Source organism: Anabrus simplex, chromosome 6 (genome assembly GCF_040414725.1).
Source record: "Anabrus simplex isolate iqAnaSimp1 chromosome 6, ASM4041472v1, whole genome shotgun sequence".
NCBI classification, from domain to species: Eukaryota; Metazoa; Arthropoda; class Insecta; order Orthoptera; family Tettigoniidae; genus Anabrus; species Anabrus simplex.
Genome location: NC_090270.1, coordinates 251,189,903 through 251,202,682, shown reverse-complemented (window position 1 = coordinate 251,202,682; position 12,780 = coordinate 251,189,903). Strand labels below are relative to the sequence as shown.

Here is a 12,780-nt window from a genome sequence, read left to right as displayed (position 1 = left end):
AATTTTTAAAGGAGATTCCAAATACCTATTTCCACGTCTGTAACATCTTCGGTTTTTGAGATATGTCCCTCCCCCCCAAAGAAAATAACCCTTTTCAGTCCTTCCCCCCTTCCACCACCTAAGTGGATTTTCCAAAAACAAAAAACACATTTCTTTATTTGTAAAGAGGTTTTCAAATACCAATATTCATGTCTGTAACATCTTCAGTTTTTAGATATAAGTATCCTTATAAAAAGAATTAAACTCATTTATCACTTCTTTTCACCCCCGTTAAGTGGCTTTTCGTAAAACAAAAAAAAAGACATGTTTGTTTATTTTTAAAGGAGATTCCAAATACCAATTTTCACATCTGTAACATGTCAAGTTTTTGAGATATACTGTAAATACACTCGTTTTAAAAATTCCCCTGCTTTTACATTGGTTTCACCTCCTTAATTGGATTTTCCAAAGACAGAAAAATATGCTTTTCTTTTTTAAAGGAGATTCCAGATACCATTTTCACATGTGTAACATCTTCGTTTCTTGAGAGATAAGTATCCTCATAAAAAGGATTCAACCCATTTTTCACTTATTTTAACCCCTTCTTCTCTCCCTCCCTCTCCCCCAATAAGTGGATTTTGTTAAACAAAAAGTATGTGTTTCTTTATTTTTAAAGAAGATTCGCAATATTAATTTTCACGTCTTTAAACTGTAGAGCTTTTTAGGTATAGATATACTCATTTTAAAAACTCATCCCCCTTTTTCACCCCCCATAGCAATGGAATATCCAAGAATTCTTCTTTAGTGATCAGCTACACTGTAATATGAATGCATCCCTAAAATTTCATTTCTTTATGTCCAGTAGTTTTGGCTCTGCAATGATGGAGCGGTCAGTCAGGACATGTTATTTTATGTATATAGTTTGGTACTTTGGCTGCATTGGACTACATAGTGTCGTCACTTCAATGTCAACAGTGGCTTTTCATTAGGGATGTAATTTTCCTTTTATCTGCTTTTTGGTAATCTATTTATTCATTCCTATTGATGACTGTAATTGTTTGAGTTATCCCTGCTTTCTTAAATCAAGGAAGGAAAATCTACTAGTCTTTCTGGAGGCATAGTGTAATGTTTTCAATGTGTGGCAATAACATGGATCGGTTATGATGGTAATTTCTTTTTCTTTGTGAACATTTTTTGAATTATTGTTCTTCTATTTCTTTTTAAATTTAACTTGTGTATACTGTAATATTAAAAATATTCATTGTCCTCCTTGTTATTGGCTCTGTTAGATCTGCTAGATGAATTTGCAAATTCATATTATCCCTTTTTTACCATCCTCAGATCCCTCATGGAAAAGCCCAGTATGCTTTGTAAATATTGGCGATAGTGTAGCTTCAACTGCTGTCTAGTTTACTGTCGTAATTTTACGTGTTTTCATTTAGTGGCATTTCTACCATTGATTGCTTGGCAGATGATTTGGTATTTTCTATCACATGTACCCATCCTCCTGTCTTCAGATTAACCAAACTTGCATCATACTCTTACTGTGTAACCTTACAAGAATTAACATCTGCTGGATTAGAGAGAGGCACGTTACCCCTACATCACAGAGCTGCCCTTTTTTTAAAATACGTATTCATTAAATTAACCTTCCCCAGAACACAGCAAATCTACATAGTACAGTAATTTTAGTTACAATTTTCTTAGTATTTTACTTGAGGGATTGATTGAATTCTGATGACTAGTGTGTGGGACTCTCTCTAGGATTAGTGTAAAACAGCAGGGAGAGCATCTCGTCATAAATCATCGACCAAACTTAAATTGAGCTGAGGTGTTCTGCTGATCCTATAGAAACGTAAAGTTGGAGTTGTGGAAAGAAATTCTTAAATTTCACGAATATGCATAATTTTCTATGTCTTTGAAGTATGGTGAAGTCACACCAGCAAGCTTCGTTAGAAACTGTGGCCACAGACTTTTGATTGACCTCTGGAAGTGACTAATGTCCATTAATAACATGTCAAGAAGTAGAATATGTATTCCAGAACTGCAGAATAGAAAAGCACTTAGATCTGATTCTCATTACACATATTAAACATTTAAAAAAAAGACCAATCACTGGTGAGACTCTCCTGCTTCTCTGTCTGTATTTATTTTCAGTTTCACATATGTTTAATTAATGTTATGAGATCTTTGCTTTCTTTCTGTATCGGCAATCTTCCACTTGATAGTTTATCATACTGTCACAAGATGGCAATATTGTCCCCTCTCATACCTTTGACTTTTCTACCTCCTTTTAAGTCTGTTAAATGGTACTGTTTCTTTGAACTTCACAGAGAGGCAAAATGGATTCCAGAATCACAATGCTGGTCTTACTGTATTATAATGTTTATAATAGATTCAAATGATGTTGTGCTGAAGATTCGTGCAGAATCTATTATTTCTTATTTTTACTTAACTTGGTAAGTTTGTGACTATGCCCACTTTATCTTGATTAATTTGTGTGCCTTTTTTACCCTTCCTTATCGGTTGCAATTTGGATACCGTTCGGTCGAATATTATGCCTTTTAAACCTGTTAACTTGACAATAGCTGGCACATCACTGGAGCAAGTCCATCACTTCAAATATCTTGGCTGCATACTTTAGCTACTATTTTAATGCAAACTCTTTTTGCTTCCATGTATCTGGCTCTACTCTCTTCAGTCTTTTGTATTAACCATTTCTTCCAAGGTTTCTTCTTTTCTTGTAATTTTATCTTTCACTCTATCATTCCACCATGTTCTCTCTCTCTCTTACCTTTCCTGATGTTTTGCTACATGTTTCCTCTGCATACCTTACAGATGCACTCTTAAAATTATTCCATTCCTGTTCAACATGGTAATATCTGTCCTTGGTATCAGTTTTTGTAATTTTGGCCTAAACTCTTCCTGATCCTCATTTTTCTTCAATCTCCAGACCCTAATTTTTCTTTCTCTTTTTTCTTGTAGTTTTGTGACCTTGCCTACTTTCAACTTTGCTATCACTGCTTTGTTGTAATCCCCAAAGTCTTCCTTAGGTATTAAAATCCATAAAATCTTTCCAATATCCTTTTTCCACTAATATGTAATCAATCAACGTCTCGTTCTTCTGCCTCCCCCCCATCCATACCTGGGTAATATTCTGGCTATTTTTCTTCCTGAAACATGTGTTTCCTATTATTAATTGATTCCTCTGGCAAAAGTCCATTAACATATCCCCTTCTTGATTCTTGTTGACATATCCATATGGCCCCAGAATCTCTTCTCTTCCCACTTGTGCATTCAGATCTCCCATTATAATTACTTCCTTGTCTTCTATGTATTTCTCCACTTCTTCAAGGAATTGTTCTGTATTCTCTTCTTTATTTCCAGTTTTTGGAGTATATACTTGGGACAATTCTCGTGTTCCTGTCTGAAACCGTATCCTTTCTATGATCGTACTGTCCTTGATCTTCTTCACCTCCTCCACATATTCGTACTCCATTTACAGTATCCTATCTTCCATTGTAAAACAGCCTGTATCCTTCCTTCAGTTTTCTTTCCTGTCTTGCCGTAGTACCTGAAGAAGAGTGTGTCGCCATCAAGCATTTTCTGAGGCCACTCCTGAAGGCATTTTAGAACTGCCGCTAGCTGGTGATGGGGCCGCTCCTAACTAGAGATGGGAGTCACATATCGTAACATGCTACTGTATCCTATTCCATCAGTGTAAGCTGTTCCAGAAATATTATGTTCCACCGAAGACCCTAATACAAAAGTAACTGTCTGAGCGAAACCAGGGGGAGGGTAGGAGTTTCTAATTGGCTGACGGGTATTAGGAATCATGGCAGTTTGTTTTAAGGGCGCACTCCTGTGCTGGCGTGAGTGAATTTTTTGTAACATTTTAGAGGCAGTACTTATATTTCTACCCTGTTACTTGCTGGCCGGTTACAGACATTCTTTAGTAATTAGAAGTGCTTTGTATTAGACTTATAGATGGTGATAAATATAGAAGCTTAGCTCCTCAAAACTGTTACGCGTGGTCTTCTCACTTTGCATCTCGTGTTTGCTCCATAGCTAAATGGTTAGCGTGCTGGCCTTTGGTCACAAGGGTCCCGGGTTCGATTCCCGGCAGGGTCGGGAATTTTAACCAGCATTGGTTAATTTCACTGGCACTGGGGCTGGGTGTATGTGTCGTCTTCATCATCATTTCATCCTCATCACGACGCGCAGGTCACCTACGGGTGTCAAATCGAAAGACCTGCACCTGGCGAGCCGAACATGTCCTCGGACACTCCCGGCACTAAAAGCCATACGCCATTTCATTTCATTTCATCTCGTGTTTCATGCCGTATTGTGGACAGAGAGCTAAAGACCCAATAGGATTGATGTAGACAAAAATTCAATTACAGGAAAATGGTTTCTTAGAAATGCATTGTAAGAAGGTACAAAATAATAATCTTAAACAATCAACTGGTTAATGTAGTTCTCTTTAACGTACATGGTACTCAAGTGTCAGGTCCTGAAAAGCCATCGTAGGTGCCATCACGTGTATCTGCCCCTCCTGAAATTTTGTCATCGACTGGAATCTGCAAGGCAGTACAGCTACAGCTGTTTTCATAATGTTTACCAGTACAAAGGAAAAAAAGTGTGATATAGAGAAAAGAACTCTGGACAAGGCACTTACACAGTTGTTTACTGCATATTCCCAACCTTCATCCTATGACGGAAGACGAAGGTTTTGGAGACTTTTATACTGGATTTCCAGAGGGAGTTGGCTACACAGTTTGTGTCACGTAGCTCTTAGCTTGTATTCAGGAGATGGTGGGTTCTAACTCCACTGTCGGCAGCCCTAAAGATGGTTTTCAATGGTTTCCCTTGTAGATACCAAGCAAAGGCTGGGACTGTTCCTCAGTTGAGGGCACGGTTGCTTCCATCCTAGTCCTGTCCTATCCCATCCCATCGTCACCATAAGATCAGTCTGTGTCAGTGTGACGTAAAAAGACAAAAAAGAAAAGAGTTCTGGACTAAACTCTGCTTACGTCTTGCCTGATAGAAGGACTGTTTCCTCATCTCTTATTCCAGCAGGATCTGAAGTGTATACGACACTCGTTCATCAACATATTTTGTAATGTCGGGTCCAAGTGTCTGTTTCAGTACAGATCCTTGGACATCTAGGAATACACAGAAGTACCTAGCAATCATGGTGATTTTTACAAATGAAGGTTTCAAAATACGGTATTAGTTTTTGGTGTGTTTATGGGTCACTGCAAACATTTTTTAGGAATAGTCAAGAATGTAAAGAGCTGACGAAAGGGAGAATGGGATAGAAGAAAGGGAGATGAAGGTATAGTATTGCTATTTGGAAGTACCTACTGATATGCAGTTAGGGGCTGTAAGAGGCAGCAGGTATAATGGTTGTTCCTCTCAAAAGTTGACATGCAACTTTTATTATGTTACTTTTATATCCTAATACTCCGACCTAATACTACACTGTAACGGATACACAGGAACATGATACTGGAAAGTAACTGTTTGTCCCATCCCTACTCCTAACATGACTGGGCGAGTTGGCCGTGTGGTCAGGTGCGCGCAGCTGTGAGCTTGCCACCGGGAGATAGTGGGTTTGAATCCGACTTTTGGCAGCCCTGAAGATGGTTTTCCGTGGTTTCCCATTTTCACACCAGGAAAATGCTGGGGCTATACCTTAATGAACGCCGCAGCCGCTTCCCACTCCTAGCCCCTTTCCTATCCGATCGTCGCCATAAGATATGTCTGTGTCGGTGCGACGTAAAGCCACTAGCAAAAAAAATCCTAACATGGAGTACAGACTCCTTGTGCTGCCGCCCCTAACCTTGGGACAGGTGCTGCTTAATGTATTCCAGTGTCATTTTCCACACTGTACGGACAAACACCCCACCTAAAAGAATTCATCTGTCCGAAGTCGTTGGTCCTCTTGGGGGTCGAGTTATTTCTTGCTGTTCAACCCTCTGTGCAGAGTCACTGGCTGTATAGTCTACTCTATTACTGTAGCAGACTGGAGTGGCCAGACCAAAACACAGAAAAATATAAGTTAGAAACCATTGAGGTTGTTGGGTTCATGTTGAGAACAAAGGGGAACTATTCCCAAATGGCTGGTTACAATAATTAGATGCACATAAAAAAACTGTGGGATAAAATGATGGCTACTTGATTTCTCCAAATGTCATAAAAATTCAGTTAGTGGGACATAAAACCAATAACATTATTTTAATCTTAAATCATTAGCAGTATATACTTGTATTAATTGTTTTTTTTAATTCAATTTTTCAGATCATTGAACTGATTTATATTTTTTGTCACGTTTGGCAGCCTGAAGAGTTTAAGGAAGAATAATTAAGTTAAATATCCATGTGTTTTACATATCTGTTTTTGCCCTTAGAATAAATATGTTGCTTAACCCTTTTGCTCTCAGGCTATTTTCACCAGTCAAGCCCAAAACACACAGGCCATTTTTCATGATTATGCATGTTAAAATGTAAAAAAAATTGCCATATAAAGAAATCCCCAGTTACAAAATTGAAAAAAATCACAGTAGTACACTATTTAATATCGTTTTAGGAAAAAAATATCCCAAAATTGTTCATGGCATATTTTACTACAAAATAAATTTGAAAATATATTACAAAAAATAAAAATCGGTTTTCAAATACTAAAAAAGTAATATGTTCTTTAGTGATATTGTTGTTCAGTCATTCTGAAAATAAGAGCATTTAATTCTGTATAACATGATATAATTTTGTTTTTTGTATTCGTATTTACTCATGAGTTATAGCACCTGACGTAAAGAACTATACACGTACCTTCCGGAGTCAGCATTTGTGTTTTGGAAAACATTCTCCTGTCATCAGTACCTGTAAAACCCGAATCACTCTTCTTCTTTATCTACAGCTTTTCCCGCACCTGTGGGGTCGCGGGTGCGAACTGTGTCGCACATGTGGATTTGGCTTGTGTTTTATGGCCGGATGCCCGTGTTGACGCCAACCCTATATGGGGGGAGGTAATCACTATCGCGTGTTACCGTGGTAGTTTGTAGTCTGAATATGAAGAAGAAAGTGTTGGGACAAACACAAACACCCAGGCCCCGGGTCAGAAGAATTAATCAATGGTGATTAAAATTCCTGACCTGGCCGCGAATCAAACCCGGGCCCTCTGAACCGAAGGCCTCAACGCTGATCATTCAGCCAATGAGTAGGACTGAAATACGAATCAGTATCGGCTATAACATCACTGTCATCGTCTAAAGCATCTAAATAATCTAAAACATTGGAATTATTTAGCCTAGAACTTGGCCCAGCCATGTAAAAAAATTAGGCCTACTCGTGGCACGAAAATCTAATAACATGAAATGTTAAACTAAAATTCACTTGAGAACATTGATAAATGTAGAATATAAACAAAATATAATAAACAATAATCTATTATTAAAATGGAAACAATAAAGCGAAGGAAAACACGTATTTTGAAGCTTAAATGAGACTGTACTCGCAAGCAGCACACTTCAACTCGCCATGCGGTGAACATACGCGGTTTGATAACTTCATTTGTTCCAAACAGGTGAGCTTAGTGTCTCTATCTCTCGAGAAAAGTCTAAACTAAATCGAAAAGCTACTATTGATGTTTTTTCCTGACATCTGGGAGTCCATTAAGGTACTTATACAGCCATCCAAACACAAAGCCGATAGATCGGCACCCTGAGTGTTTTAAGCAATACCACTCGAGCCGATAGATCGGCTCGCTGAGCTTATAAGAGTTAAACAATTTTATTTGGTTAGATGAAAAACTATATTGTAAAGAGATTTACCCTATTTCAGGAGCATAAAAAGGTATGCTTCGTTCAGGGTAACTTTTTTTTATTGCTTTAGTTGAATCAGAGAAACAGACGTTTACTGTACCAATGTAGGCACTTACATTATTCATTTACCTCACTGAGATGGTGTTTTTTGTTGGAAATTGTAGTTCTGATTGTAATATCAGAGTTTCTTTACAGTGTCTGTTTTTTTTTTTTCCTGATATATCCTCTCTAAATCTTTCTCTTTCTATAGGGTGGTGGAAGTCCTGGTTGTTTAGCAAGCCCTCTGTTTCATGTGGGTCCGTCTCTGGTCGCTCCAAGGTGTCAGACTACGAGGATAACTCCAGCGACAGTGACGAAGAGTACTTCAAGTCCGAGGTAATTGCCAGCTTCATCCAACAACCAACTTTAAATACTTTTGTGAAGCTCATCCGGGTATTCATATGTACTTGTTTGTACTTTGTGTTACAGAAAGCTCAAACTGTTGTGGACTCTCCTGTCACCCCGTTGAGACAGCGCATCTACCACAGTCTTCCAACACCTTCTAGAACACCATCTCGCAGGTAATAAGATACATTGTGTACATTGTACCCCGCCACATGTATATCCTTAAGTTCGTAGGTTCCCTTCCCAGGCTGGTTCAGACAGTAAGTCACACAAGATTTACTTCAGGGCTATGGTAATTCAGTCCGGATGTGGATATGCCTCCTAACTGTGAACAGGTTTATAATTATTTAAATTTTGGAATTAATTAACTTCAAACATTATGATTAACTAAATATAAATAAAAGAATATACAGTGAAACCTCGTTAGTGCATTCCTCATTAACATGTCTTCCCGCTTAGCACGTCGTAAATTCAAAGTCCTGATTATCATCCTATTAAATCTATATAAAAATTCCTCACTTATCGCGTCACAAATTTTCACTATTACCGTTTAGTACGATCACATTTTTCCTAGCCCTGAAAATGTTGTGTCATCCCTTGTAAAACAAACATGATTTTTAACTTGGGTAAGATCCGTCGCCACAGTTGCGGAATAACGGGAAAAGCCCTTAAATTCCTGAACTTCACAGGATAAGTTGCACGTTCGGGGAGCAACCTGTTAGCCTCAGGAATGTTCAGTTTTGCTTGCCGCTTAGCAGCAAGATTGCTGAATAACACAGTGAGTCTATTTGTGCTTGTATTTTGCATTCCATTCAGAAGTTGATGCAAGTGTAATAGACTAATATAACTTGGATACAATAGTCTTTAACCCCTGAGTAAATAATGAAAATATTGATTATTATTATTATTATTATTATTATTATTATTATTATTATTATTATTATTATTATTTTTGTGATTATTATTATTATTATTATTATTGTAATTATTATGACTTTTGAGGTATGGCTCTGAAGTGTTTACATCAGTTTAGTATTAGTATTATTTATGTAGTTGTGTACGAACCGTATTTGGTATAATTATGATCATATTATTTGTGAGGTTATGTCATGAAACATCTGCTGTGTGTGTATATATACGTAGTACAGTCATTAAGTTCTGAGACTGACCGCATGATGGCGCATAGGTGCAATATAGCGCATAGGTGGCGCCGTGGTATGGTACCATGTCAGTCTCTCATCCCTGCAAGAGACAGTTGAGTGCATGCACTGGAAGCAGATGTACGGTCGTTGTTGTGATGGTGATTTGAATGCGGCTGTCGAACGTTGACATGTCACAGTTTGAGCAACGAGTAAACATCAAGTTCTGCCAGAAATTAGGCAAAACCGCAAAATGATGCAGCAGGTTTATGGTGAGGACGCATTGAGTCGCAGTGTTGTTTAGGTGGCACCAATGTTTTGTGCAGGGATGGGACAGTTTGGAAGATAATGTGCATACTGGTCGGCCACAAACAATTCAAACGGAACACAAGATACAAGAAGTTGCAACGTTGGTGCGTGCTAACCGCTCCCAATCTGTAGGCAATCTCGCAGCAGCAATAGGGGTCAGCCATGGTACTTGCCACAAAATTCTGATGGATGACCTCAACATGTCTCGTATTACCCAGCACAGTGTGCCACGAATCTTGTTGCAAGACCGTCGTGATGATCTCATGGCAATTTGTGGTGACCTCATCAGTAGTGCTAACGATGATCCGACGTTTCTCAAACGGATAATAACTGGAGACGAAACATGGTGTTTCCTTTACGATCCGCAACTGAAACGACAATCCGCCACCTGTAAAACGCCATCATCACCACGACAGAAAAAACCACAAGACAGGTCAAAAGCCAAGGTGATGCTGGAACTGTTGTTTTTTATTCAATTGGAATCGTCACATGGAATTCCCCCCAGATGGTGCAATGGTAAACAAAGCCCGCTACAAGGAGATCCTAGGCCGTTTACATGATGCAATTTGCCATAAGCGACCTGGGCTTTGGCGTACAAGGAATTATCTGTTGCTCCACAACAACGCCCCTGTACATCCCTCTGTCCTTGTCCAAGAGAAACTTGCAAGGCAACAGGTGACAGTTTTTCCACACCCTCTGTACGCACCTGATCTCGCACCATGCAATTATTTTCTCTTTCCTCGCCTGAAAGCACTCCTACATGGGCGCAGATTTCAGTCGTCCGAAGAGGTCATGACAGCCACAAGAGAAGCCATATGGGACCTCCCTGCCAACTTTATTATAACCTGTATATATGATGTATAATCCAAAGTAACATTGTGCAACACACTGTAATATCCAGAATAACGTATCTCTGACACTAGGTAGTTACAGAAAATTCTTTATGTTGTAACTAGACTGTTGGAGACTCAAATTTACGAGAAAATATGTTGTGTCATATTCTTCTAGAAGCGTGGCCAGGCAATGTATATAAAGAGGCAGTCTTGATGGTAGAGTTGAGTTGTTTTAATGAGACTTGTGTGGAAGTCGTGTTAACCGATTGTTTGAAGTCAAGTATGTGAATTGGTTTTGTTGGGTTGGTGGTTGACATCCATCTGTTTCAGTCTTCTTCTGATTCTTCGTAGTAGGCAGCTGTTCAAAATGGTGGTTTATTGATGTGAATATAACATATGTATATAGTTTGTAAATAAAATAGTGTACACAATTGACAGCACTGTGTGTGCGTGCGCGCGGATCTTTGTGAATACATCAAAGTTAGAAATTTATTTTGTGTTGAGTGGTACAGTGAAGTGTAGCGAATATTTGTAGTGTGACAGGTAGTCTATATCTGGATTAGAAACATATACTGAAACATACCTATCGCATCACAAATTTTCACTGTTACCGCTTACTATGAGTACGATCACATTTTTCCTAGCCTTGAAATGTAAATTGTCATCCCTTGTGAAAGAAACGTGATTTACAACTCTGGTAAAAGTCATTGCCATGCGTCCTTATAGAAAAAGTGAGCTTACTTGTGCTTGTATTCCATTCAGAAGTTAGAAATTTATTGTGTTGTGTAGTTCAGTGAAGTTATATAGCTTATATCTGGATTAGAATCATAACCATGTGAAATTAGCCAGCGTAGTGCATAGTTGTCTTGTAATAGCCTCGGTATGGATATGGAAAAAGTGAAATTCCTTTCTAATGAGACTACACTAAACTCTTTCAGAAAGTGGACTGGCATCTGCATTGTTAAGCGTGCAGAGGTCGCGAATGTTGAGCTCGCGCCTTCAAGTTTCAACTCGATCGATTAGACTTGTCAGAGTTTTTCAAAATGACAGCCAAAGTCATTCTGTCGCACTCGCACATAGCTAAGTATAACCTCAAATTCATTGCCTAAGAGTGTGACCAGGAAATAATGTTTTATAACCCACTGCTTAACCACCAGCTTTCTTCGTACAGTAATACTTTAAAAATTTGCCATATAAACGCTCTCTTTATGCCTCCCAGTTTCCACGCAACATTAATTTTGGAATCTTGGTTAAAACCATACCACGCCATAGAAAGACTGCAGCTGGCGGGTTATATATTGCTTAGATCCGAAAGATTAAGTAAGCCCTCCAGAGGTACCGCCGCATACGTTATAATTTGTCTCCAGGTCCGTACGAGTGAAAACCTGAGTTCATGTTCCTGGAAATAACTGAGTGAAGTAAAATGTCTTCTGGGTGTAGTATATAAGCCACTGAATGTGGGTTTTTTATATAATCTAGAGGCTCGAATACAAGATTTAGTCACTGATTATTCAAATATAATTATTATGGGCAACTTCAATAACCTTCTTGAACCTAACTCTCCTCAGACAACCCAACTTCTAACTTCTTTTAAAGCTTGCTACTTAACGTTTCTCCCTCTCGGTGTCAAACATCACACAGACACATCACACACCTTAATTGATCTCATTGCCATAAACCAACCTGAATTAGTTCTTCATCACGGTCAAATTAGTGTCCCAGGTATATTGCGGCATGATGCTATATTTATGGCCTATTCTATTAAAAGTCCCAAGTTCAGACCGAAAATAATTTCATATCGAGATGAACGAAGAATTGATAAGAATAAACTTTTACAAGACGCAGTTGCAGTGCCATGGCATGACATATTTAAGCTTAAAGAAATAAATGACAAAGTGACACTTTTCAATCAACGTATGACTGAGCTGTACGATAGACATGCCCCTGAAAAGAAGGCTCGAGTTTTGTGGAAGCCAGCTCCCTGGCTCTCAGATGAGATTAGAGCACTTATGGCTGAACACGATGCTGCTTATAGACGAGTTGGAAAACAATGCACTTCTGACTATCTACTTAACTGTAAGAGACTGAGAAACGCTACAACCCAACAGATTAGAAACGCAAAATTATGACACGCTTACAATTTAATTCAACCAAATGTTTCAACAGTTGTGTTGTGGAAATCCATAAAAGAGCTTTGGCGTTACCAAAGGACAAGATGACAAAATATACCCTAGGAAAAACTGAACGATTATTTTTCATCTAACTGCACATTAAATGCAGCCCTGAAATGGGAATTTATAGATGGGAATTA

At 38.5% G+C, this 12,780-nt stretch overlaps 1 protein-coding gene across 1 annotated transcript in view; it reads left to right on the top strand.

Moving 5' to 3' along the window:
* The window catches only part of LOC136875956 (protein brambleberry), a 146,638-nt gene that overhangs the window by 115,869 nt on the left and 17,989 nt on the right, over window positions 1-12,780 (top strand). The window contains exons 9-10 of the mRNA XM_067149573.2: window positions 8,055-8,179; window positions 8,273-8,364. Of these exons, the coding sequence (XP_067005674.2) occupies window positions 8,055-8,179; window positions 8,273-8,364 (217 nt within the window). The remainder of the gene's footprint in view (window positions 1-8,054; window positions 8,180-8,272; window positions 8,365-12,780) is intronic.